At 36.7% G+C, this 23,390-nt stretch overlaps 1 protein-coding gene across 1 annotated transcript; it reads left to right on the top strand.

Annotated features, from left to right (window-relative positions):
- Window positions 1-5,773: 5,773 nt before the first annotated feature.
- Window positions 5,774-9,693, top strand: LOC139892833 (uncharacterized). The gene is made up of 2 exons (XM_071875962.1): window positions 5,774-6,196; window positions 9,120-9,693. Exons 1-2 carry the CDS (start codon window positions 5,873-5,875, stop codon window positions 9,588-9,590), a joined length of 795 nt encoding a protein of 264 aa, XP_071732063.1. The 5' UTR covers window positions 5,774-5,872; the 3' UTR covers window positions 9,591-9,693.
- The last annotated feature ends 13,697 nt before the right edge of the window (window positions 9,694-23,390 follow it).

Here is a 23,390-nt window from a genome sequence, read left to right as displayed (position 1 = left end):
TATATTTATATAATATTTATACATATTTATTTACAAATAATTTTTCGTGAATCGTCGGAAGTGGTCAAAGTAAAATGAATCCATGTGAACAGTTCAGAAATTTTTGAGACTCAACATTACAGACTTTGCTTATCGTGTCGAAACCATATTAAGATTAAGTTTAAATTTGATCGGAAATTTCCGGGTCGTCACACAATACATAATTTACATATGTATATATAATACCAAAATTCCATAAATCACGGAGGAATTTTAGGAAGATGTCAAGCAAAGTTTACAGTAATAGATATGCTAAGATTTGAATTCGTCTGTACACTATGTATGTAATAAATGCAGGAAACGTGTCTAGACTTAAGAATGATAAGCATGTAATTTCTGACAAGATACGGTCATAGTCCAGACTCACTAATGCATCCTAACAATTACCAGTTAAACACACTAATGCAAATTCTGGTTCCCTATGACCTCAAGCTCTGATGCCAACTGTGATGATCCTTCCAAATCCCTTTGGACGAATACATCGTTCATCGATTTCACAGTGAGGTACTGACCTCTACATGATACGTTTTTTAAACATTGCATTCTTTTGCAAAGACACACCAAAATTGAATATCAAATTCCAAGGTTTTTGATGTTTGATTATTTCTACATATAGACAATCACCGTAATTAATAGTTTACAATACTACATTCGTTGATAATGCAGTCGAAATAAGATACATGGTGATGATTTTGTGAATGCAACGTTTTCTCGAATAAAACATGTATGACTCCATGCACATAGCTTGTATCACAAATAAGCAAACAGCGGAAGACTTCTAGGAACCTGAGAATAAATATGCTTAAAAGTGTCAACACAAAGGTTGGTGAGTTCATAGTTTTAATGTTGCGCATAATCTGTATATAAATGTGGATCACAAGATTTCAGTTGTTTCATCCAGAAACGTTTATCAAAAGATTCTACGAAATTGAGCACCCTGGTAACTAAACTTTAACGTCTATAATAAGTACCCCTGTTTTAACATACATGCAGCTAACATGTACAATACACGCAATCCAACGTGTACTAAACTCAAATAGCATACGTCTGTTTTATAGTTCAGGCTAGGGTTTCTATACCTGGAACAGACGGGGATGTCAAGCCCTATGGATCCATATATAACTACTCACGCCCACCAGTTCTTATAACCGACAGTTACTAGTTACCAATGCTAAGGGATTTTTGGTTCAAACTCAGTGTAGAATTTAGTATGTACTTGTATCCATTGCGTTTAAAATAAAGTGCATGTATTCTCAGCCCAAAAATATAGATTGTAAAAGCAATTAAAAAGGGAGCAAATGAAACTCACAATACGATATTTTGTAGTAAAATATACATACGACAGAACTGAACAATGCAGGGTTGGCCTCGGATTCACGAACCTTAATGTAATAGGCCTTTTAAAAAAAATAAACGCCCCTGCTCGGGCTCGAACCCGCTACCTCTCGCTTAAACCCAACACCTAGGCTCGACCAACATCATCTTCGTGATGGCTTGAGATGACCGATCAAAGAGGAACAGGGAGAAGAAGCAACAACAAACGAGCAACATTAATAGTCGTAGGGTGATGTTGCTTAAATGGAGGTGAAGTGGTTTTGGGCTTTCTTCTTTCGTATCTTTAAGTCACAGCAAAACCAAAGAATACCAGCTTGGAATATTTATTGTTAAATATTTGTGTGTTTCTCAAAACCAAAAGCTAGCATATATAATTAAGTTTGGCAATAGGTCACCGACAATCAAAAGTAGGTTTAGGGACATGCATCCTTTTAACTTATTCATAAAGTAAAATTCGCTTTTTTTTTAAAACCAAGAATCACAGAGTATATATATTATATGTAAACAAAATACAGTGACCCAAAAACACATATGGATTGTTTCTTTCCTTTTTGCTTTTCATATAGTCACAGACTTAATAGTTAACATATATATACAAATTATGTTCACGGACTTAATAGTCTGTTGGTGATTCTTTTTATGACAAGATATGAACACATAGCAAATATCAATATTAATAAAATATTATTATTATTATTATTATTTTCATTACTCGAGTAATGTAAATTGATAGGGATGGTGAAAGGAGAAGTCATAACCGGCCCACAATATTTATTAAAACCATAATGTGGTTTTCTTTTGTACGTTTTTAATCAATCAATATACTAAGTGGGGATAAGAATTCATTTATTGACTAAATCTTGGCCCCATCACATTCCATACAACTTATTAATTTTAAACTTTAATGTTTTTTTAACGGATCATTATTTCACAAAAAAAAAAAAAAAAATATGACTACTACATTCATTTAATTATTTAATAATTATTCAACTGAATTCATATAGATTTATTAATATGTTAATAATATTATTAATATAAGTAGTATTTGTATATGATCAGTAGTTTATAATTAATTATGTGAATGTGATAATTGGTAGTAGGTAGAATTATTAAAGTGGGTCGAATAAGCAAAAATAATGACGTATATGCAAATAATTGGTGATAGTTCTTGAACCCTTTTTTCCTGACTACTTGATAAGATCGTGGATTTTAAATTTAAATCGAGTCACAGGTGGAATGCAATCCAATTAATTACATAATATATTATTTTGTGCCTTTGTTTTTATGTTACCTAATGTGCAACGAGTAATAACATGTATAATATTGTGATATTTATTTATAATTATTATAATATTATAAAGATAAGGATAATAGGCCATATCTAATAGCATGATTATGTTTTTTTGAAATTTTTTGACGTCTTTCTTAGTTGAAAGTTTACACATAAGACTTCACAAACGTATAGTAAGTTCATTCTTTATTTGTTAAGTAATATTTATTGTAATTAATAGCAAATAAAAAGTAAAGACTATGTCCTACTTTTAATTTTAAATTCTAAAGTTGATTAGTGGTGATGGTTTTTCTAATTTGTGTTGCCGACACCATAAACGATTTTTTTATATACTATACAGTTACATCCAAAAGTAGTGTTATTTTAGTAAATAAACATTTTAAAAAATGAATAAAATATTTAAACAAAAATGGACTTTCGAAAGCAACAAGTGTAGAAGACAAGAAAACAAGGCATAAGACGACATTCGGTTGTCATCGGTGACCACTACATCTCATCTATGTCGTTAAATGACAAATATTTATGAAGGTTTAATAATTACCTCATGGATTTTATTATTTAAAAAAAAATAAACGTTAGTGCATATTTTCCATTATAAACTTATGTAACACATATCGAAATAGTATATTCTTTGTTTTAAAAAAAAAAATTCCTACATGGAAAATCATAGAATTTAATCAACGGTCATTAAGTATTTAACGGAAAGTTAACGTAAAAAGTGGAAAAATTCTGGGTCATCACATATTGTGAATGAGAATCAGTCTGCTTTTATTCCGGGTAGAAAAATTGCTAATAATATTTTTTAACTCAGGAATTGATGCGTAATTATCATCTGAATTGGGGAGTTTCAAGATGTGCATTTAAAGTTGACATTCAGAAAGCTTATGATACTATTGACTGGGGTTTTTTTACGTGAGATATTAATCCATTTTGGCTTTCACAATGTTATGGTAAAATGGATTATGAAGTGTGTTTCGTCTACTTTCTTCTCTATTGCTATTAATGGTAACATTCATGGATACTTCAAGGGGAAGCGTGGGCTCAGACAGGGTGATCCAATGTCACCTTATTTATTCACTTTGGTGATGGAAGTGCTTTCTCTTATGCTTCAGCGTAACGCGCAACAAAATGATAATTTCATATTCCATCCAAGGTGCGATAAGTTAAAATTTATTAATTTATGTTTTGCTGATGATCTTTTCTTGTTTGCACCTGCGGATATTCATTCAATTAAGGTTATTTTTGAGGCCCTTGATGAATTTAAGCGATGCTCTGGTCTCACTCCTAGTATCCTGAAGAGTACGGGTTTTTTTTGCAAATGTTTTAGTACATGTAAAGAATCAGATTTTGGAGCTCATGCCCTTTGAAGAAGGTTCCTTACCTGTTCGATATTTGGGGGTGCCTTTAATCTCTACTAGACTTTTAAGTCGTGATTGCAAACCGCTAGTTGAGATGGTAAAGAACCGCATCCAAGATTGGAAGAATAAGTTTTTATCGTTCGCGGGTAGAGTACAATTAATTTCGTCCGTTCTCATATCAATGCAAGTTTATTGGTATTTGGTGTTTATACTCCCGGATAATGTTATAAATGATATTGAGAAGATGTTAAGAGGGTTTCTTTGTTGCCAAGGAGACATGAAAAGAGGTAAGGCGAAGGTTAAATGGGATGATGTTTGTCGTCTGAAAGAGGAAGGAGGCCTTGGTATCAGATGTCTAAAAGGGTGGAATATTGCTTTAATGACTTCTCATATATGGCGCACCTTATCGAATAAACAGTCTTTATGGGTTCGATGGATTCATGCCTATCGTATATTAAATCATAATTTTTGGGAAGTTGTGGTTCAACCGGATGCAAGTTGGAGCTGGCGTAAAATCTTAAAAATTCGAGACGTAATCTACAATCACTTTATTCACTCTATTCGTAATGGTAAAAACACAGCAGCATGGGTTGATATTTAGGTTACGCCAACTAGTCTGATCATTGTTTTGTCTCGAAGAAAGATCATCAGAGCTGGGTTTAGTACAAAAGAGAGAGTTTGTGAATTGTTCCATAATGGTAACTGGATATGGCCTCGTGAATGGGAAGATTCGGTTCCGGCTCTTTGTACTGCAGTTCGTCCAGTTTCCTTTAGTGGTAATGATCTTGTGCCGTGGCGAATGTTGAATGGCAATGTGGTTGATTTTTCGGTCAATGTCGTCTGGCACACCATCCGCCCACAAGCAGATCGGTTCCATGGGTGGATGTTGTTTGGTTCTCGCAGTGTATACCGCGGCATGCTTTTATGGTATGGTTACTCATGGGAGAACGGTTGAAGACTCAAGATATACTTAAAGTTTGGGAACGGAATTTAAGCTCCAATATTAGTCTTGTTTGTGCATTTTGCAAACAACATCAAGGCACACACTCTCATCTATTCTTCTTGTGTTCATATTCTGCTTCAATTTGTAAAAGAGCTGCACAATTGTTGAATATGCAAAGTTGGGGGGTTGGAGTGGCAGCACATAAGAGACTCATTGGTTCCATTGGCTAATTGAAACTTGGCACAGATCATTGTTGCAAAACTTTTGTTTGGATCTATGGTTTACTTCATTTGGCAAGAGCGCAACTCAAGGTTATTTGGTAAATCTCCAAGAAATGTCGATCAACTTTGGCATATAATATTTTCGACTGTTCGGTTGAAGATATTATCTTTGAAATTTAAGGAGTCCCCGCAAGTGCGAGTGTTGAAAGATAAATGGAAGGTGCCGTGATCTATTGATGTTGTTTTTTTTTTTTCATTGTGTCTAGGTTGTTGAATTAGCTTAGTTGGTTGTTTGATGGTTGCTAGATTCACCAGTAACTCTGAACTCTATTGTACTCGATTCTTTATTATTTCTAATAATATTTACCGGGTAACCTTTTACTTTAAAAAAAAAAAAAAAAGTTAAAAAGTTTTAATCTTACCCATATTGGTCCTACTAAATGTCAATCATTAATTGGATAGCCGTGTACACTATTTATGTTAGAAATACAAGAACCATTTTTTAATCTAACTTTTTTTTGGACTATCCGCAAATAGTTAAGGAAATACTAATTCAATTTGTCTTTGACCTCTCAATCATCATCCTCATCTTTATACATATACACATATACGTATATACATCCCCAGACTAAAACAATTTCACAAGACAAATAGTACCAAAATATTCAATTCCTTGTGTACAAGCATGAAGATACCAATATTAGAAAAGATCATGTTCGATGAACCATCGATTTGGGTAACAGCAACAACCGTTATGACGTTAATAGCAACGGTTTACTTAAGTATTCACGAAATGATAGGGAATCATCTTCAATACTCAAAGTTTACAAACTCTAAACCCGTCCAAAAACAGGGTATTAAGGTATCAAGTAAAACAGGTATGTTAATATTATACACGCCGGCGTTCTTGGCCGGAGTTGTTACGTTCTTCCTGTTACCCGGTGGCGATCTTAGATTCTTTTTGCTTAAATTTGCTGTTACCTTTCATTTCTTCAAGAGAGATCTAGAGGTATGAAACTTTCATTTGTTTAATTAAATTAGTAATTATTAGTCTTCCTAGAACATGACATAATGGTATGGATTCAAAGTCTATGCACTTAATTATTTAAGTATTATGTTGTTTTTATGTCTATTCATCAAGTATTAATCTATCATTTTTACCAGATTATATGGTTAGGGGTACACATCTAAAACTTTCTTATGTTAAGATTAGAGGTATTAGGTAATTGGGTATAGATCTAAAACTTTCTTAATTTAAGATTTAGTGAGAATAACAAATTATTTATTTAAGTCACATGTATCTGAATTTTATATAATAAATGTATTTGCATTCACAGTATACAATGGAATATCGTATGACGGATCCAAAATATATATCTGAATTTGATATAAACGGATGTGTTTGCGTCCGAATATCATCATATAGACAATATACTCCCTTCTTACATAATTTAGTGTCCACTATTCCCTCTAGGAATGTTCTAAATTAACTTCCAACTTTCATAAATAGATAAAAGTAACAACGTGAAGTTTTATTATTTTCTTCAGTGGCGGATGTAAGAATTATAGTCACGTATATCACTAGTTAAAGCTCGGATAAATTTACACTATTCAGTGGTGTTTCTCAAATAAATTAATGCTATCCGATGGTGTCGCTAGTTAAAAGCTCAATTTATTTTTCAATAAATCGCGTATTCACTTGTAGCACGTGCTACTAGGTGTTACACACTAGGTGCCTCTGATGCCCTTAATGCATGTATATAAAATAAAATGATAGATAAAAATTAGTAAGTACACTGACAAAAGTACAATGTGATGATATAGTTTCTTAAACTAAACTATGCGTTTTTTGTGTGCGTCAATAAATTTGGGAGGAAGGAGTATGTGTTTGCGCCGTAGTTATTGCATCTTGAGTTCCTTATAAGAGGACTCGGGTTCGAATCATGTATAGGAAATATATTTTGTAGCGGTTAGGGAAAGGTTGAAAACAGCAAGGGAGTAATCCTGCTGGGTTGCGTACATCAGAGTATGATGTCGAATTACTCGCTCTCCCAGATAGTCCGAACATGAAAAATCTTTTAATTATTGCAGCCACAATAATGAGTATTTTTTTTAATTACATAAGTTTTTATGTATTTAAGTGCAACAAATTACATATTATATATTGACAAAATTTCATTCCTCGTCCCTGAACTTTACATCGACTTTGACTCCCTGTCCTTTTTCTTTTTTTTGTGCATTCCTCGTCCCTAAACTATGAAAAGAGTACATCCCTCGTCCCCCCGTCTATTTTTTCTGTTAACACCTATCATGTGCAGATCATGTGAGGGTACTTTAGTCTTTTTATTTTATTTCTTTTCTTTATTATTTAACTAATATTTTCACCCTCATCCTTATCATTTCATATTAATCATCCCCAAATTAAAAACCCTAGTTTTATACTTTCTATAAAATCAAGACCAAACCTATATTCAACTCCCACCACCGCCACCATCAACCACCACCACCACCGCTATCATCGTTAACCAAATCTAGAGATCAACATATTCGCAAAATTGGGATGATGAATATTCAAGACGATGATAAATCTGATGCTGTTTGGAAATTTTCAAAAAAAAAATAAAAATCAATAATAAAATAAAATAATGGTTTATCCCGAATCTTTAAGATTTGATAAATATGCCATGGTATTCAAGGTGTTGACTGAAATCAACTCTCGGTTAAAAGTAAATAAATTTAATTACTTCAAATTGATGATGTCAGATGATTCGTATCACATGATATAAACATGATTTTTGAAGTCAAGCTGTATAAGTCATCATCATCAGCTCCGCCAGAAGACGCAGCAAATGGATCAGCTGCAGCTGCCCCAGATGTAGTATCCGGGTTCCAGAATTCAGACCCAAATCCTCGAGATTGCTTCAATGTCTGACAAATGCCTGGTACTTTCGAATGTCATCATCACTAACACTTCTACGAGCGTACTTCATTGATTCCTCAAAGTGGCCGCCTTAATCTTAAAGATATGAAAAGATAATATAAATGAATCCGATGTTTTTTTTTTAATACTGTAATCTGATTTTGATTAATTTATAATGAAGATCAGAAAGTGGAATCGTGTAATGAATTGTGTTTGTGTTACTGATTTAATTAAGGGTGTTAGTTAATTGATTTGGTTCCTTATTAGAAATTAGGGTTTATATTTTTTTAGGGATGAACTGGGGAGAAGTAGATAAGGAATGGGTAAAAGGAATAAAGAGAAAGAAAGACCAAAATACCCTCACATGTTTTGCACATGCTTGACTTAACAGCTGAAATAGACAAAAAGTAGACGGGGGACGAGGGATGTACTCTTTTCATAGTTTAGGGACGAGGAATGCACAAAAAAAAAAAAAAAAAAAAGGACAGGAAGTCAAAGTCGATGTAAAGTTCAGGGACGAGTAATGAAATTTTGTCATATATATTAATGTTATTTTATGTCTATATCATTATTAAACAAAAGTTAAAACTCACAAATTAGATGTTAAAATTGTAAATTATCTGAAATGGTATATTTCTTTAAACACATGTTCAAATGTTTTATAAGTTTTGCCCGGTACTACCCTTTACTCAAAAATAAAAAATGTGCAAATGTGAATGATAAATTATATACGAAATATTTGATTATAAAGGTAAATCAAAATTAAAGGTTTTATCAAAATATTTTATGTTCGATTTTAATCTCCATCAATATCACTATTCTTAGATGACTTAACCTATTTTCACATGTTAAAATCAATGGTAATATTAATGTTCTCACAGCTTTGTATAATTATTTTGTTATCGTTTGAACTTTTTAATGTATATACCGCTATTTATATTATTTTATACTTTTAGATAGTGTATTATTGTATTCAATGAATTGATGATGCTAAATCCCCCACTTTTTGCAGGTACTATTTGTTCACAAGTATAGTGGTGACATGGTTCTAGGTTCAATTATTATTATCTCCGGATTCTACTTTTCTGCGGCTGTAGGCTTAATCGGCGTACACTATCTAACCTTAGGGCTTCCAGAACCTTCCATCGATCTAAAGTACATTGGTTTGACCATTTTTATAGTTGGAATACTTGGAAACTTTTATCACCACAGTCTTCTGTCCAAGTTAAGAAAAAACAACGAAAAAGAATACAAGATCCCGCGAGGAGGGCTATTTAATTTGGTAATTTGTCCCCATTATCTATTTGAAATCATAATCTTTGTCGGGATAACTTGTATTAGCCAAACACCGGTGGCTTTTGCCTGTACTTTTGGCGACTCCATGTACCTAATTGCAAGGAGTTACGCGACTAGAAAATGGTACGAAAACAAGTTTGAAGATTTCCCCAAGCACGTTAAGTGTGTGATCCCCTATGTTTTTTGAATAAATAGATATTATGAAGTACTTAATCACTGTTATATTTTTTTCCCTGTGATGGATATAATTTGACTGCAGTTGTTGGTTAATGATTCATTTTGTAGTGTAATTTAGTTATTTAACAGGTTATATTTAACCTACTATGCCAAAATGCAAGTAAGCCTACTAACGTGAGTTTGTTTCGAAATGTTCCATGTTTAAAGGTCCAACGGAGGTATCTTTATGATAAATTAGAAAAAAATAAAAATAAATAAAAGGGTCAATTTGTTCAATGAAGATATAGCTACCCTACTAACTGATTCTATATATTTGATTGTCATATGTGTCCTGGCCACTAAGTACCTGTTTGTGATTCAATATGTTCGTTGTTTAAATTATTTTTATCTTCAAGTTATCGTTAAAATGCATTTTAATGTGTTATACAAATACAAATGATTTTTACATGGCGGTTGTTAAAAGTACAATTTTTTTTATACACCTTAACGTTCAAAAAATCCATTTCCACTATCCTTTGTGATAATTAGTATCATCTTCGCATTGGTAATAACAATGGTTATATTAATAATCTAGGAGCGAATAGTATAAAAATGCTACCACTAAAAATAATAAAATATTACATTAGAAATTTTTTCATGGGTGGGGCGGGTACCCCTTTTGGGTACCACTAAGTTCCGCCCCTGCCTAAGAATCCAGTTTTCATGAACGCACGAAACACATTGAGTCCGATCGTTAGTTTACGCAGGAAAAGGTCATGGAAGGTTTGATTGAACTTTCTTATCTCCCTACGCAAAATCAACTTGGTGACTTTCTTACCAAGATATTTGATCGGTGTCGAAGTACCAATCAAAAATCACCTAACTGCCTTTAACTAGCAAGGGTAAGCAGTATTCGTTTCACGGGAAATGATGGTTAAGAGCAAGCAATTTTTAGGATTTGCTTTCTAGATTAACTAAGTGATTAACTATCTTAAGCAATTTTAACTAAAAAGATGTTCACGGCTGAACAAGAGCTTTAATCAACAAAAAAGTAAAATATTGAGTTGTAACAATGAATTAAAACCCTTTATCTCTTCCGAATCCAAATCATGCATGTACTCATTCAAACAAACATTATGCTATCAAGTTATGTTCAAATCTCATAGACAAGATTTCTTTAGTTCATTAAAACCACTACCTTGGGCACAAACTATTCAATTCACACAAGTGTCTTTATCCTTAATCTAAACTAGAACTACTTGGACTTAGAACAATTGTTAAATTGAAATAATTTGTCTTACAATAATAAGAATGTAACAACCCAAACCGTAACCGACCAAACACGACGAAAATTTCAAACAAAAAAAAATTTTGTTGTTCCAGGCCATCGGCGCGCCGCGCCAAAAGGGCCGCGCGCCGCGCCAAACCCCTGCTGTTACCGGAAAGTTTAAATGCGAAAAAAGATGAACGTGTTCCCGGCATATTTAACCAAAACGCTTTTAACCATACATTCATATATGTAAAACTAGCACATAACTAAGGTATGAACAAGTTTTACAAGGTGGGGCCCACACGTGCCCAAAACGCCACTAAGTTTAAAATACAATGTTTAATACAAATTAGAGTTTCGACCACAAAAAGTTTAATTGCCAAACGACACAACGAGCATGGTGTTTGGGGTTAAACTACCCAAGTCTCGGTCAAACTCCAAGCCATAACCCAAAAGTGCTTCCTAATCATCGAAGCGGGAAACTCAATCCAAGGTAATGCCCTTACCCTTATCCACACACGAACCTATAAAAAGGTAAACAACGAGAGGGTAAGCAAAGCTTAGTGAGCACAATAATTATACATACACATATATAATCTACTTACTCGCATCACTTACACAACATCATATCCGAGTTTAACAATTCATCAAGCATGCTACATTAATAAGCATATACCAATAAATCACAATCCCACAAGTAGCTAATAATACAATAGCATACAATTCATAAATTAATACTTCCAATACATAATTCACATAACTTTGGTTAACCAATTCGAACACGGGAAGCGGTACTTACAAGACCGTTGGAGTTCATAACGTCCACTAGTGTTACTTACACACCGCGTAATCACTAGTCCCCGGGTGATGTCTTAAACACCGCGACTAACTCACCCTTACAACAATGTGGCGTCTTAAACACCGCGACGAATCCACACTTCATTCAATACGATGAGTGGTGTCTTAATCACCGCGACACTTCCACTCCCATGACAATGTGGTGTCTTAAACACCGCGACAATACCACAAGTCAATCATACCATGAGTAGTGTCTTAAACACCGCGACAATGCTACTCGTTACTTAGAATGTGGTGTCTTAAACACCGCGACAATACCACATTCGTGCAACACAAATAAATACATTATATACACATACGCATAATTATTCCACTCACCTTAAACCTTCGGTGATTATTAAACCAAGCTTGAATTCCAAGGTAACGTACCTATTTCACAAGCATATAATTAATCAATCAACTTGGCCTAATCTCATAACACACACCATCCTAGGTCATCTTGACCCATTTTGACACTTAACCCTAATTTGGGTCATTCTTACCAAAAACCCTAACTCTTGGCACTCAAGGCCTTCATACACTTTAAATCACTAGGTTTTAACACAAAACACTAACGTTAACCAATCTTGGTCCATTTTGACCCGTTTGACTCAATAAAAGTCAATACACCCACTTTGGGTCATTTATACCCAAATCACACCCATTTTCACTTCCTTAAGGTGTTCTAGCAAATTATTAGCCAATTAGGGTTTCATAACAACAATTAATACATTTAAAACCTTAGCTTACACACAATTGAGTCTACATGACCCAATTTACCCAAGAACCCCCAAATTTACCAACAAATGGGTTTTATGAGTAACACTAACTCAAACCCTAACCCATACACGAAATCAAAACAAGAATTGAAAGTTAAGGCATACCACAACTATCAAGATGTAGCAATTGACGAGATGAACAACTTTAGAACTTGGACTTTAGCAAGAAACCTTCTTCTTCTTCTCCAAAATGGGATCTCTCTCTCTAGAACTCACTTCTCTCTCTAGAATTGAATTAGGAAGATAAGGTTGGTGAAAAGGGGAGTAAATGAGCTCCCAAACAACTGAACCAAGCCTTAAAGTCGGCCTTGAAGTGAATTTCCCAAAATGCCCTTGATTTAAATTTAAATAAACAAGGGGGGCTGTCTGCACGATTTTGCGCGGCGCGCCATTAGGCCGCGCGGCGCGCAAATGGACAGAAACTGGTTCCTAGCTCCTTTTGAAATATAAAACAAATCCCACAACAAAGTTAACTTCTATACATTATATACAATAATTACACGGGTCTTACAACTCTCCCCCACTTATTCGGATTGCGTCCTCGCGATCCAAGCCGCATGACAAGCGGGAAGATAAACCAACACAAACTCTTCGGGCTCCCATGTAAACTCGGAACCTTTATTCCGTCGCCATTGAACTTTGTAGGTCCTAACCTCTTTATGTCTCAACCGTTTGACCTTTTCATCAAGTATTGCAATTGGCTCTTCAACATACTCCAACTTATTGTTTAGCTCAATTTCATCTAAAGGCATCCATGAAGAATCATCCGCAAGGCACTTACGGAGGTGAGAAACATGAAACATGTTATGGATCCCCGCAAGCTCTTCGGGCAATTCCAATCGATATGCAACTTCACCAACACGAGCTAAAACTTTAAACAGTCCAATAAACCGAGGACCTAACTTTCCCCGTTTTCGAAATCGAATAATACCCTTCCATGGCGAAACCTTAAGCATAACCATGTCGCCCTCTTGGAATTCGATCGTTCGTCTACGTTTATCGGCATACGACTTTTGCCTATCTTGAGCCTTCTTCAAATGCTCCCGAATAATATCAATCTTGTTATTCGTCTCTAAAACCAAATCGGTACTTCCGATTTCTCTTTGACCCACTTCTCCCCAACAAATGGGAGTTCGACACCTTCGGCCATAAAGCATCTCGTAAGGTGGCATCCCGATACTAGTATGAAAACTATTATTGTATGAGAATTCCACCAAAGGTAAATGCTCATCCCAACTACCACCAAAATCAATGATGCACGCCCGTAGCATATCTTTCAAAGTTTGATTCGTACGCTCGGTTTGACCGTCCGTTTGAGGATGATACGCCGTGCTCAACTTTAATTGTGTACCCATATCTTCATGAAACTTTTCCCAAAATCGAGATGTAAAACGGGTATCTCGATCCGAAATAATAGATATAGGAACGCCATGCCGCGAGACCACTTCCTTGATAAACAACTTAGCCAAGGCCTCCGACGATATTGCTTCTTTAATGGGAAGAAACAAGGCACTTTTCGTCAACCGGTCCACGATCACCCAAATCGAATCATATTGAGTTCTCGCCGTCTTAGGTAACTTAGTGATAAAATCCATGGTAATGTGCTCCCATTTCCACTTCGGGATTTCTAACGGTTGCAACTTACCATACGGCTTTTGATGCTCGGCTTTAACTTGCAAACAAGTAACACATCGTTCGACGTATTTTACAACATCGCGTTTCATGCCCGGCCACCAATAATCTTTCTTCAAGTCATGATACATTTTCGTCGCGCCCGGATGAATGGAATATTTCGACTTATGTGCTTCATCGAGTAGCACCCGTCGGTAATCACCCGTCTTAGGCACCCACACCCTTCCTTGAAAGGACAACAAACCCCGCGGACCCATAGTAATAAACTCCGATTGGCCCACAATTCGTTCCGTGTGCTTATCGTGAACATAAGCCTCTATTTGGTCTTCACCCATCTTTTCAAGAAAGTCGTTAGTGATAATCAAATGTAACGATGTTATACGTATCGCCGGATGTTGAGTCTTTCGACTTAACGCATCCGCGACCACATTCGCCTTACCCGGATGGTAAAGTATCTCACAATCATAATCTTTCACCACATCCATCCATCTACGTTGACGATAATTCAAATCCCTTTGAGTAAAAAGGTGTTTCAAATTCTTATGATCCGAATATATCGTACACTTGACACCATACAAGTAGTGGCGCCAAATTTTCAACGCATGCACAACCGCCGCCATTTCGAGATCATGAGTCGGGTACCTCGTTTCGTGTTCCTTTAATTGCCGAGAGGCATAAGCAATGACTTTACCCCTTTGCATAAGAACGCACCCGAGCCCATTTAAGGAAGCATCACAATAAACCACCATGTCTTCGACGCCTTCCGGTAACACTAACACCGGAGCTTGACACAACTTCTCTTTCAATAATTGAAAAGCAATTTCTTGCTCGTTTTCCCAATTGAACTTAGCACTCTTCCTCGTCAACTTTGTTAATGGAGAAGCAATCTTAGAAAAGTCTTGGATAAACCGACGATAATAACCGGCCAATCCGAGAAAACTTCGGATCTCCGTGGGCGTAGTCGGTCGTCCCCAACTCTTCACCGTCTCAATCTTCCCCGGATCCACTTGGATACCGCTTTCGTTCACAATGTGACCAAGGAATTGAACCTCCCTTAGCCAAAATTCACATTTAGAGAACTTTGCATACAACTTCTCTTTTCTTAGCGTCTTCAAAACTTCACGCAAGTGACGTTCATGTTCGTGCATACTTTTCGAGTAGACTAGTATGTCGTCAATGAACACAATAACCGACTTGTCCAACATAGGTTGGCACACCCGGTTCATAAGATCCATGAATGCTGCCGGTGCATTCGTAAGACCGAAGGGCATAACTACAAATTCATAATGCCCGTAACGCGTTCGGAAAGCCGTTTTCTCAATATCTTCCTCACGGACCCGCATTTGGTGATAGCCGGACCGTAGGTCGATCTTAGAGAAATACGTTGCGCCTTGAAGTTGATCAAACAAATCGTCGATCCTAGGTAGTGGATAACGATTCTTGATCGTCACTTTATTCAACTCACGGTAATCGATGCACATACGCATACTACCGTCTTTCTTCTTCACAAATAAGACCGGAGCGCCCCATGGCGAAGCACTCGGTCGGATAAAACCCTTCTCGAGCAATTCTTGAATTTGATTCAATAACTCTTGCATCTCCGTTGGTGCTAAACGATAAGGAGTTTTAGCAATGGGGGTAGCCCCCGGAACCTACTCGATGCGAAATTCGACTTGTCTTTTCGCCGGGACACCCGGTAACTCATCCGGAAAGACATCCTCAAACTCATTAACTACCGGAATTTCACGAATTGGTGGTGGCTCATTACGAGTGTCGACAACATGAGCAAGGAAAGCCATACCACCGGTAACAACGTGACGTCGTGCCCGAACAAAAGTGCATATCGGCACCGATCTCCTTCGTTTGTCACCATGAATAATCATCTCTCCCCCACTTGGGGTCTTTACACAAATAAACTTGTCGTGGCATGCAATATCGGCTCTATAACGATCGAGCCAATCCATACCAACGACAACATCAAAATCACCCAAAGTCATCGGAATAAGATCAATTTCGAAACTTTCGGCGCCAAACACAACATTGCAATTTTTACACACATCAACCACTAGCGCCGTCTTGCCATCCGCTATTTCAACTTCTACCGGACGACTCAACTTTACTAGCGGTTTATTTAACTTAGGCACAAATCTTGGAGATACGAAAGACAAATTAGCACCACTATCAAAAAGTATCCGAGCCGGATTAGAATTAACCATGAAAGTACCTGAAACGACTTCATTGGATTGTTTAGCTTCTTCATTAGACATCAAGTAGTTACGACCCCTAGCCGTACCCGCTGCCTTCTCTATCCGCTTAGCATTATCATTACGTAACTCGGGACACTCGGGCTTCTTGTGTCCCTCCTTCCCACAATTGTAACAAGTGAATTTTGTAGTAGAAGATGGTTTGGTACAATCACGAGCCATATGCCCCCTTCGCCCACAATTATGACAAGTATAGGGGAAATCCCCCGAGGCACCTTTCTTCACACTCCCCACACTCTCGGTTGGGCCTTTCTTTGACTTCTTGCTTGAAAAATTTGAGTGACTCGAACCTTCATACTTTCTCTTCCTCAACACAATCGCTTCAAACCCTTTCGCCATATTAAACAACTCATCGAAGCTCTTCACCACGTTTACGCTAATCTTTTCTTGATAACTATCATTCAAGGTTCGATAGAAATCTTCTTTCAACATTTTATCATTCCCGACATACTCCGGGCAAAATTGCGTCTTGGACAAGAACACGGATTTGAGAGTGTTCAAGTCCATCGACCCTTGCCTCAAGGTACGTAGCTCGTCCTTAAGTCTTGTAAGATCGGCCGAAGTTCGGTACTCATCGAAGAACTCCGCTTTAAATTCCTCCCAAGTGAAGTCCATACATTGTTCTTCACCATAGAGTTAGATCTTAGCATCCCACCACAATTTCGCGTCACCCCTTAACATGCTACAACCATACCTAGTCTTCTTGTCGGGTGGACACTCACAAGTACGGAAGGCCCCCTCCATATCGGAGATGAATCGGGCACTCTTGAGTGGGTCCCGATCGCCCTCAAAAGTAGGAGGTTGAGCATCCCTAAAGTTCTTGAAGAAAAAGTCACGCCTTCCCCCATTTTCTTCTTGAAGAGCAATCTTAATTTGCTCCTTAACCAAAGTGACGACTTGTTCGTCAATCGTCTCGAGAAACATCTTCTTAACATCTTCGCGAAACTCCGCCTTTTGGCGTTGAAAGATGGCCTCAACCTTGGCCGTGAACTCGGGGTCCTCGCTCGTGCCCCCAATATCGGTGTCGTGTCCGTTTCTCATCTTCATTCTATAAAACGGAAAAGATTAAACAACGAAACTAAAGACATGACACATATATACATATACACCATACCACTCCATCTCGCTCGACAACCGTCGTACATCGCTTGTTTGACACGATTTGCACCCGTAGTAAGGGTAGCTAATCATTACTACGCGAGCACGTCGCGTTAACTCGCTAGTACAACGTTCATTTCGCTCGATGATTGCTATACAACACAAACAATAACGCATGATTAGTTCATATAAACCTATGCGCTAACCAAGACCCGGTCCGACCCAAAGTCCTACAAGTCCGCACAATGCACACACAAAAGTCTAAGTCTAGGCGCCTATCTCAAGTCACCTAAATCCCTTAGACCATGCTCTGATACCACTTGTAACAACCCAAACCGTAACCGACCAAACACGACGAAAATTTCAAACAAAAAAAAATTTTGTTGTTCCAGGCCATCGGCGCGCCGCGCCAAAAGGGCCGCGCGCCGCGCCAAACCCCTGCTGTTACCGGAAAGTTTAAATGCGAAAAAGATGAACGTGTTCCCGGCATATTTAACCAAAACGCTTTTAACCATACATTCATATATGTAAAACTAGCACATAACTAAGGTATGAACAAGTTTTACAAGGTGGGGCCCACACGTGCCCAAAACGCCACTAAGTTTAAAATACAATGTTTAATACAAATTAGAGTTTCGACCACAAAAAGTTTAATTGCCAAACGACACAACGAGCATGGTGTTTGGGGTTAAACTACCCAAGTCTCGGTCAAACTCCAAGCCATAACCCAAAAGTGCTTCCTAATCATCGAAGCGGGAAACTCAATCCAAGGTAATGCCCTTACCCTTATCCACACACGAACCTATAAAAAGGTAAACAACGAGAGGGTAAGCAAAGCTTAGTGAGCACAATAATTATACATACACATATATAATCTACTTACTCGCATCACTTACACAACATCATATCCGAGTTTAACAATTCATCAAGCATGCTACATTAATAAGCATATACCAATAAATCACAATCCCACAAGTAGCTAATAATACAATAGCATACAATTCATAAATTAATACTTCCAATACATAATTCACATAACTTTGGTTAACCAATTCGAACACGGGAAGCGGTACTTACAAGACCGTTGGAGTTCATAACGTCCACTAGTGTTACTTACACACCGCGTAATCACTAGTCCCCGGGTGATGTCTTAAACACCGCGACTAACTCACCCTTACAACAATGTGGCGTCTTAAACACCGCGACGAATCCACACTTCATTCAATACGATGAGTGGTGTCTTAATCACCGCGACACTTCCACTCCCATGACAATGTGGTGTCTTAAACACCGCGACAATACCACAAGTCAATCATACCATGAGTAGTGTCTTAAACACCGCGACAATGCTACTCGTTACTTAGAATGTGGTGTCTTAAACACCGCGACAATACCACATTCGTGCAACACAAATAAATACATTATATACACATACGCATAATTATTCCACTCACCTTAAACCTTCGGTGATTATTAAACCAAGCTTGAATTCCAAGGTAACGTACCTATTTCACAAGCATATAATTAATCAATCAACTTGGCCTAATCTCATAACACACACCATCCTAGGTCATCTTGACCCATTTTGACACTTAACCCTAATTTGGGTCATTCTTACCAAAAACCCTAACTCTTGGCACTCAAGGCCTTCATACACTTTAAATCACTAGGTTTTAACACAAAACACTAACGTTAACCAATCTTGGTCCATTTTGACCCGTTTGACTCAATAAAAGTCAATACACCCACTTTGGGTCATTTATACCCAAATCACACCCATTTTCACTTCCTTAAGGTGTTCTAGCAAATTATTAGCCAATTAGGGTTTCATAACAACAATTAATACATTTAAAACCTTAGCTTACACACAATTGAGTCTACATGACCCAATTTACCCAAGAACCCCCAAATTTACCAACAAATGGGTTTTATGAGTAACACTAACTCAAACCCTAACCCATACACGAAATCAAAACAAGAATTGAAAGTTAAGGCATACCACAACTATCAAGATGTAGCAATTGACGAGATGAACAACTTTAGAACTTGGACTTTAGCAAGAAACCTTCTTCTTCTTCTCCAAAATGGAATCTCTCTCTCTAGAACTCACTTCTCTCTCTAGAATTGAATTAGGAAGATAAGGTTGGTGAAAAGGGGAGTAAATGAGCTCCCAAACAACTGAACCAAGCCTTAAAGTCGGCCTTGAAGTGAATTTCCCAAAATGCCCTTGATTTAAATTTAAATAAACAAGGGGGGCTGTCTGCACGATTTTGCGCGGCGCGCCATTAGGCCGCGCGGCGCGCAAATGGACAGAAACTGGTTCCTAGCTCCTTTTGAAATATAAAACAAATCCCACAACAAAGTTAACTTCTATACATTATATACAATAATTACACGGGTCTTACAAAGAATCAATAAACTTGCATTAAACAATCACTTAATCAATTCAAAATTTATAAATCAAACGACTTTTTCAATATAAACTATGAATCACACAACATTTGAATGAAATCATAAATACAATAATTGTTCAACTGAAGAAATAAAAAAAAGAACTTAGCAGCTCATGTTGGAGATGATGAACATGATGATTTGATGAAGAATCTTGAAGATCCTGGCTTGAATCCTTGAACTTGGAATGATTTTTATGTTAATGTTGGTGTTTTTGGCTCTAAACACCGGAAGGAATGATGATAAATTCGTAGCCTAGGGTTTAGTATTTATAGGCATATATCTTGTTCACTAAGCAAAAATTCTCTGAAATTCGGCCTTCAAAAATTGAGCTGATACGACCCGACCGCAAATCGCAGTGTCAAGACCGCAATTTGCGGTCTTCACAAATCCTGGCGCAAAACGTCACCGCAAAATTGCGGCCTAACCTATTCTGTTTCGAAACTGCCCCACAGCAAATTGTGGTTTCAAGACCACAATTTGCGATCTTCTTTATTTTCGCCACTTTTTCTCGTTTTAACTATTTTTCGTGCATTTGTCCATAACCTTTACTAAACGTAAAAACCTTGTAATTTCCTCATTTTAACTTCTAAAACTCATGTAATTCTCCACATTAGCTCGTGAACATATGCTTAGAATTTTAGCTGTTCAAAAAAAAAAAAAAAAAAAAAAAAAATTTAGCTGTTAAAAAAAAAAAAAATGTCATCTTCCCATCCTCCATCTCGAGAGGAAAGGGGGTGTAGATATAATATTTGATTTTTATATGTATTTTGTACTTTATGATTGTCAAATGTTTATATTGTAATTTTGAATTTAAAACTCTATATTTATTTTCTTGATTGGGTTGATATTGAATTGGATGGAAATAATTCGTATTTTGTACATTATAATATCAAATGTCTGTATTGTAATTCGTAAATTTGATTTAAATACTCTATCTTTATTTCGTGATTGGATCGATATTAAATACTCGGCGTTCCTCACTCGCTATGCCCGCTTTATCGGTCGTGCTTGACAAGCACTCCTTGCTCGATACTGCGTAAGTCTTATCCTAGTTTCTCTCTAATTTTGTTACCATCACTTAAATTAAGTGCTTATTTTAAAACTAGTTCAACTGTTTTTTTTTTCTTTCTAGATTTTATTTTTTATAAGCTTTAAACTCTTATTAACAAATCCAAATAATGCTAATAATTTGAATTGGTATAACAAAATAATAATAAGTTATAAACATCGGACTCAAACACACTTATACAATTTTTTAGTGTGCCGGTTATTTGGGCTATCTTACCACAACTATTTAGTACGCCTGTTATCTGGGCTCTCTTACTTGAATCCTTTAGTGGGCTGGTTATTTGGCCATACTACGAGACTTTTTTCCTCTGTTGGTCCCTTGTTTTTACCCCTGTTTTGTAATCAGCATCCCTCAAGTTTTTTTTGGGCTTTCAAGGTCCTTTTATTTTTAAAAAGATGCAATCAACATTCCTTCGTCAAACTTCTGTTTAAAGTATTCGTGAAATCATGACATGTGAATTGCATGTGAGGGTAAATTCGTCTTTTTATCTTTTTCTTCATCTTCTGCAATTTCACTAAACATCGTACACCCTAACTCTACACTTTGAAATCTAAAATTAACACAAACAAGTAAAATTTAAACACTACAAAAATCAGTTCGCAATTTCGTAAAATCTAAACATATACTCCAGTGTACATCCTAAGTTATACTTGAAGCATATGTGTTTAGCTGTAGCAGCCCAACAATAATTTTGAGACCTCCTTTACTTTCTAATCAACCTGAAAATTTGCAGAACCTTTCACGAAATCATTGCTAACACATATGCATTTTCACTTTTCGTGAGTTGTTTATGAATTTTTTCGTGCAAGTAAGTCGTTCGTCCTTGCAGTTAGCGATGAACACGATATGGCTATGGATCTGAATTTGTTAATTGTGTTTGATGATCGATGAAGGTTAGGATTATGATAAGGAACACGAATATGAGCTCAGTTTGCAATGATAAACACTAATTGATGAATGCACAAATCGGTGTAGGTTTTGTAGTTATAAAGGTGATGTTGAAGAATGGGCCAATAGCCTGGTGGTGAATGACTCACTCTCCCTTAGGGGAGGTGAGGGTTCAATTCCCACTAGGTGAGGATTTTCCAAATAATTGGATCAAAAACCATTCTTACCGGGCCCAAATGATCCCTTGGTCCCACGCATGCGAAGATTGAAACAATGACAATGCAGGTTCGTTTATCGGGCCTGGCATGCTGTGGGGAAATGGGTGATGGTGTTTCGCCAGGCTCCAGTGAGCTACCGGGGACCGCTGGATGGGTTGACAAAGTCAACACAGGGCTAACATGTCTCTGCCGATACACATGTTCGAAACAATAAAGGTGATGTTGAATGATGAATTGAGATCTTTTCTTGATGAAGATATTGATGGTATGAAGATCATTGAAGGTGCATATGATGATCTAGATGATGATTCTCAATAAGATTTTGATGATTCTCAGTAAGATTTTTGGAATGCTTGTGATTTTGTAAAAGTTAAAGAAAGATTTTTGAGTTTGGGAAAAAGTAGAAGATAGAAAAAAGGAATAAAAAAAGAGTCAAATAAAAAGAAGGGGGAAAGACTAAAAATACACTCACAAGTCTGGCACATGTTTTAAGTTAACGGAAAACGTTGACGACATTTTAGCGGAAAGATACTGACTACACATTTTTAAAAATAAAGAATCCTAAAAGCTCAAAAAACTTAAGGGTGATCTTCCAAAACATGTGTATCAGTAGGGACATATTAGCCCTGTGTTGACTAAGTCAACCCATCCAGCCGCACCCCGTATGCCGCATGGAGCCTGGCGAAACACCTTCACCAAGGCCGTCTTGTCAAATTTATGGGCCCGGTGCGATAAATAAAAGTGGGCCCTTATATACACAAAATTTTCAATTATATAATAATCAAGTTTAATAATACTAATAAAGTCATAATTAGTATCATCAATCAAAATAACGGACGTAGAAAACGTAGTATCAAATTCAATAGAAAACGTAGCATGGTGTATTTTCTTTTATAGTTTTTATATTATTAATTATCAAATTGATTCATGTATGAATAATGAGCCTAAATATACAACATTAGAATATATTTTTTGGGCCCTTAAAGATATTGGGCCCTGTGCGGCTGCACGGGTTGCACGGCCCAATATCCGGCCTTGACCTTCACCCATAAATCATCACAATATGCCAGTACCTAGATTCGAGCCTGCGTGTGTCATCTTCCAACACTTACATATGTGGGACCATTGGGATCACAAGGGCCGGGTACCGTTGAAGCACTGCTTCATGGTTTAAGGGTTATGATTGCAAAACTAGATAAAACTAGGGGTAGAGGATGAACGGAAAAAAAAAAAAAAAGGTCTTGCAGTATGAAAGAACTCATATTACACCTACGTAAAAACACATTACAAAACTTCGTATTTGATATTAATGGCGCCACGAA

The sequence above is a fragment of the Rutidosis leptorrhynchoides genome, chromosome 2 (assembly GCF_046630445.1).
Source record: "Rutidosis leptorrhynchoides isolate AG116_Rl617_1_P2 chromosome 2, CSIRO_AGI_Rlap_v1, whole genome shotgun sequence".
Classification (NCBI taxonomy): Eukaryota; Viridiplantae; Streptophyta; class Magnoliopsida; order Asterales; family Asteraceae; genus Rutidosis; species Rutidosis leptorrhynchoides.
Note: the sequence above shows the minus strand (reverse complement) of the source record. Positions and strands in the feature narration are given on the sequence as shown.

Coding starts and splice junctions, on each gene's coding strand:
- LOC139892833 (XM_071875962.1), top strand. CDS start 5,873: ATGAAGATACCAATATTAGAAAAGATCATGTTCGATGAACCATCGATT. Junction 6,197..9,119: donor TCTTCAAGAGAGATCTAGAG/GTATGAAACTTT, acceptor CACTTTTTGCAG/GTACTATTTGTTCACAAGTA.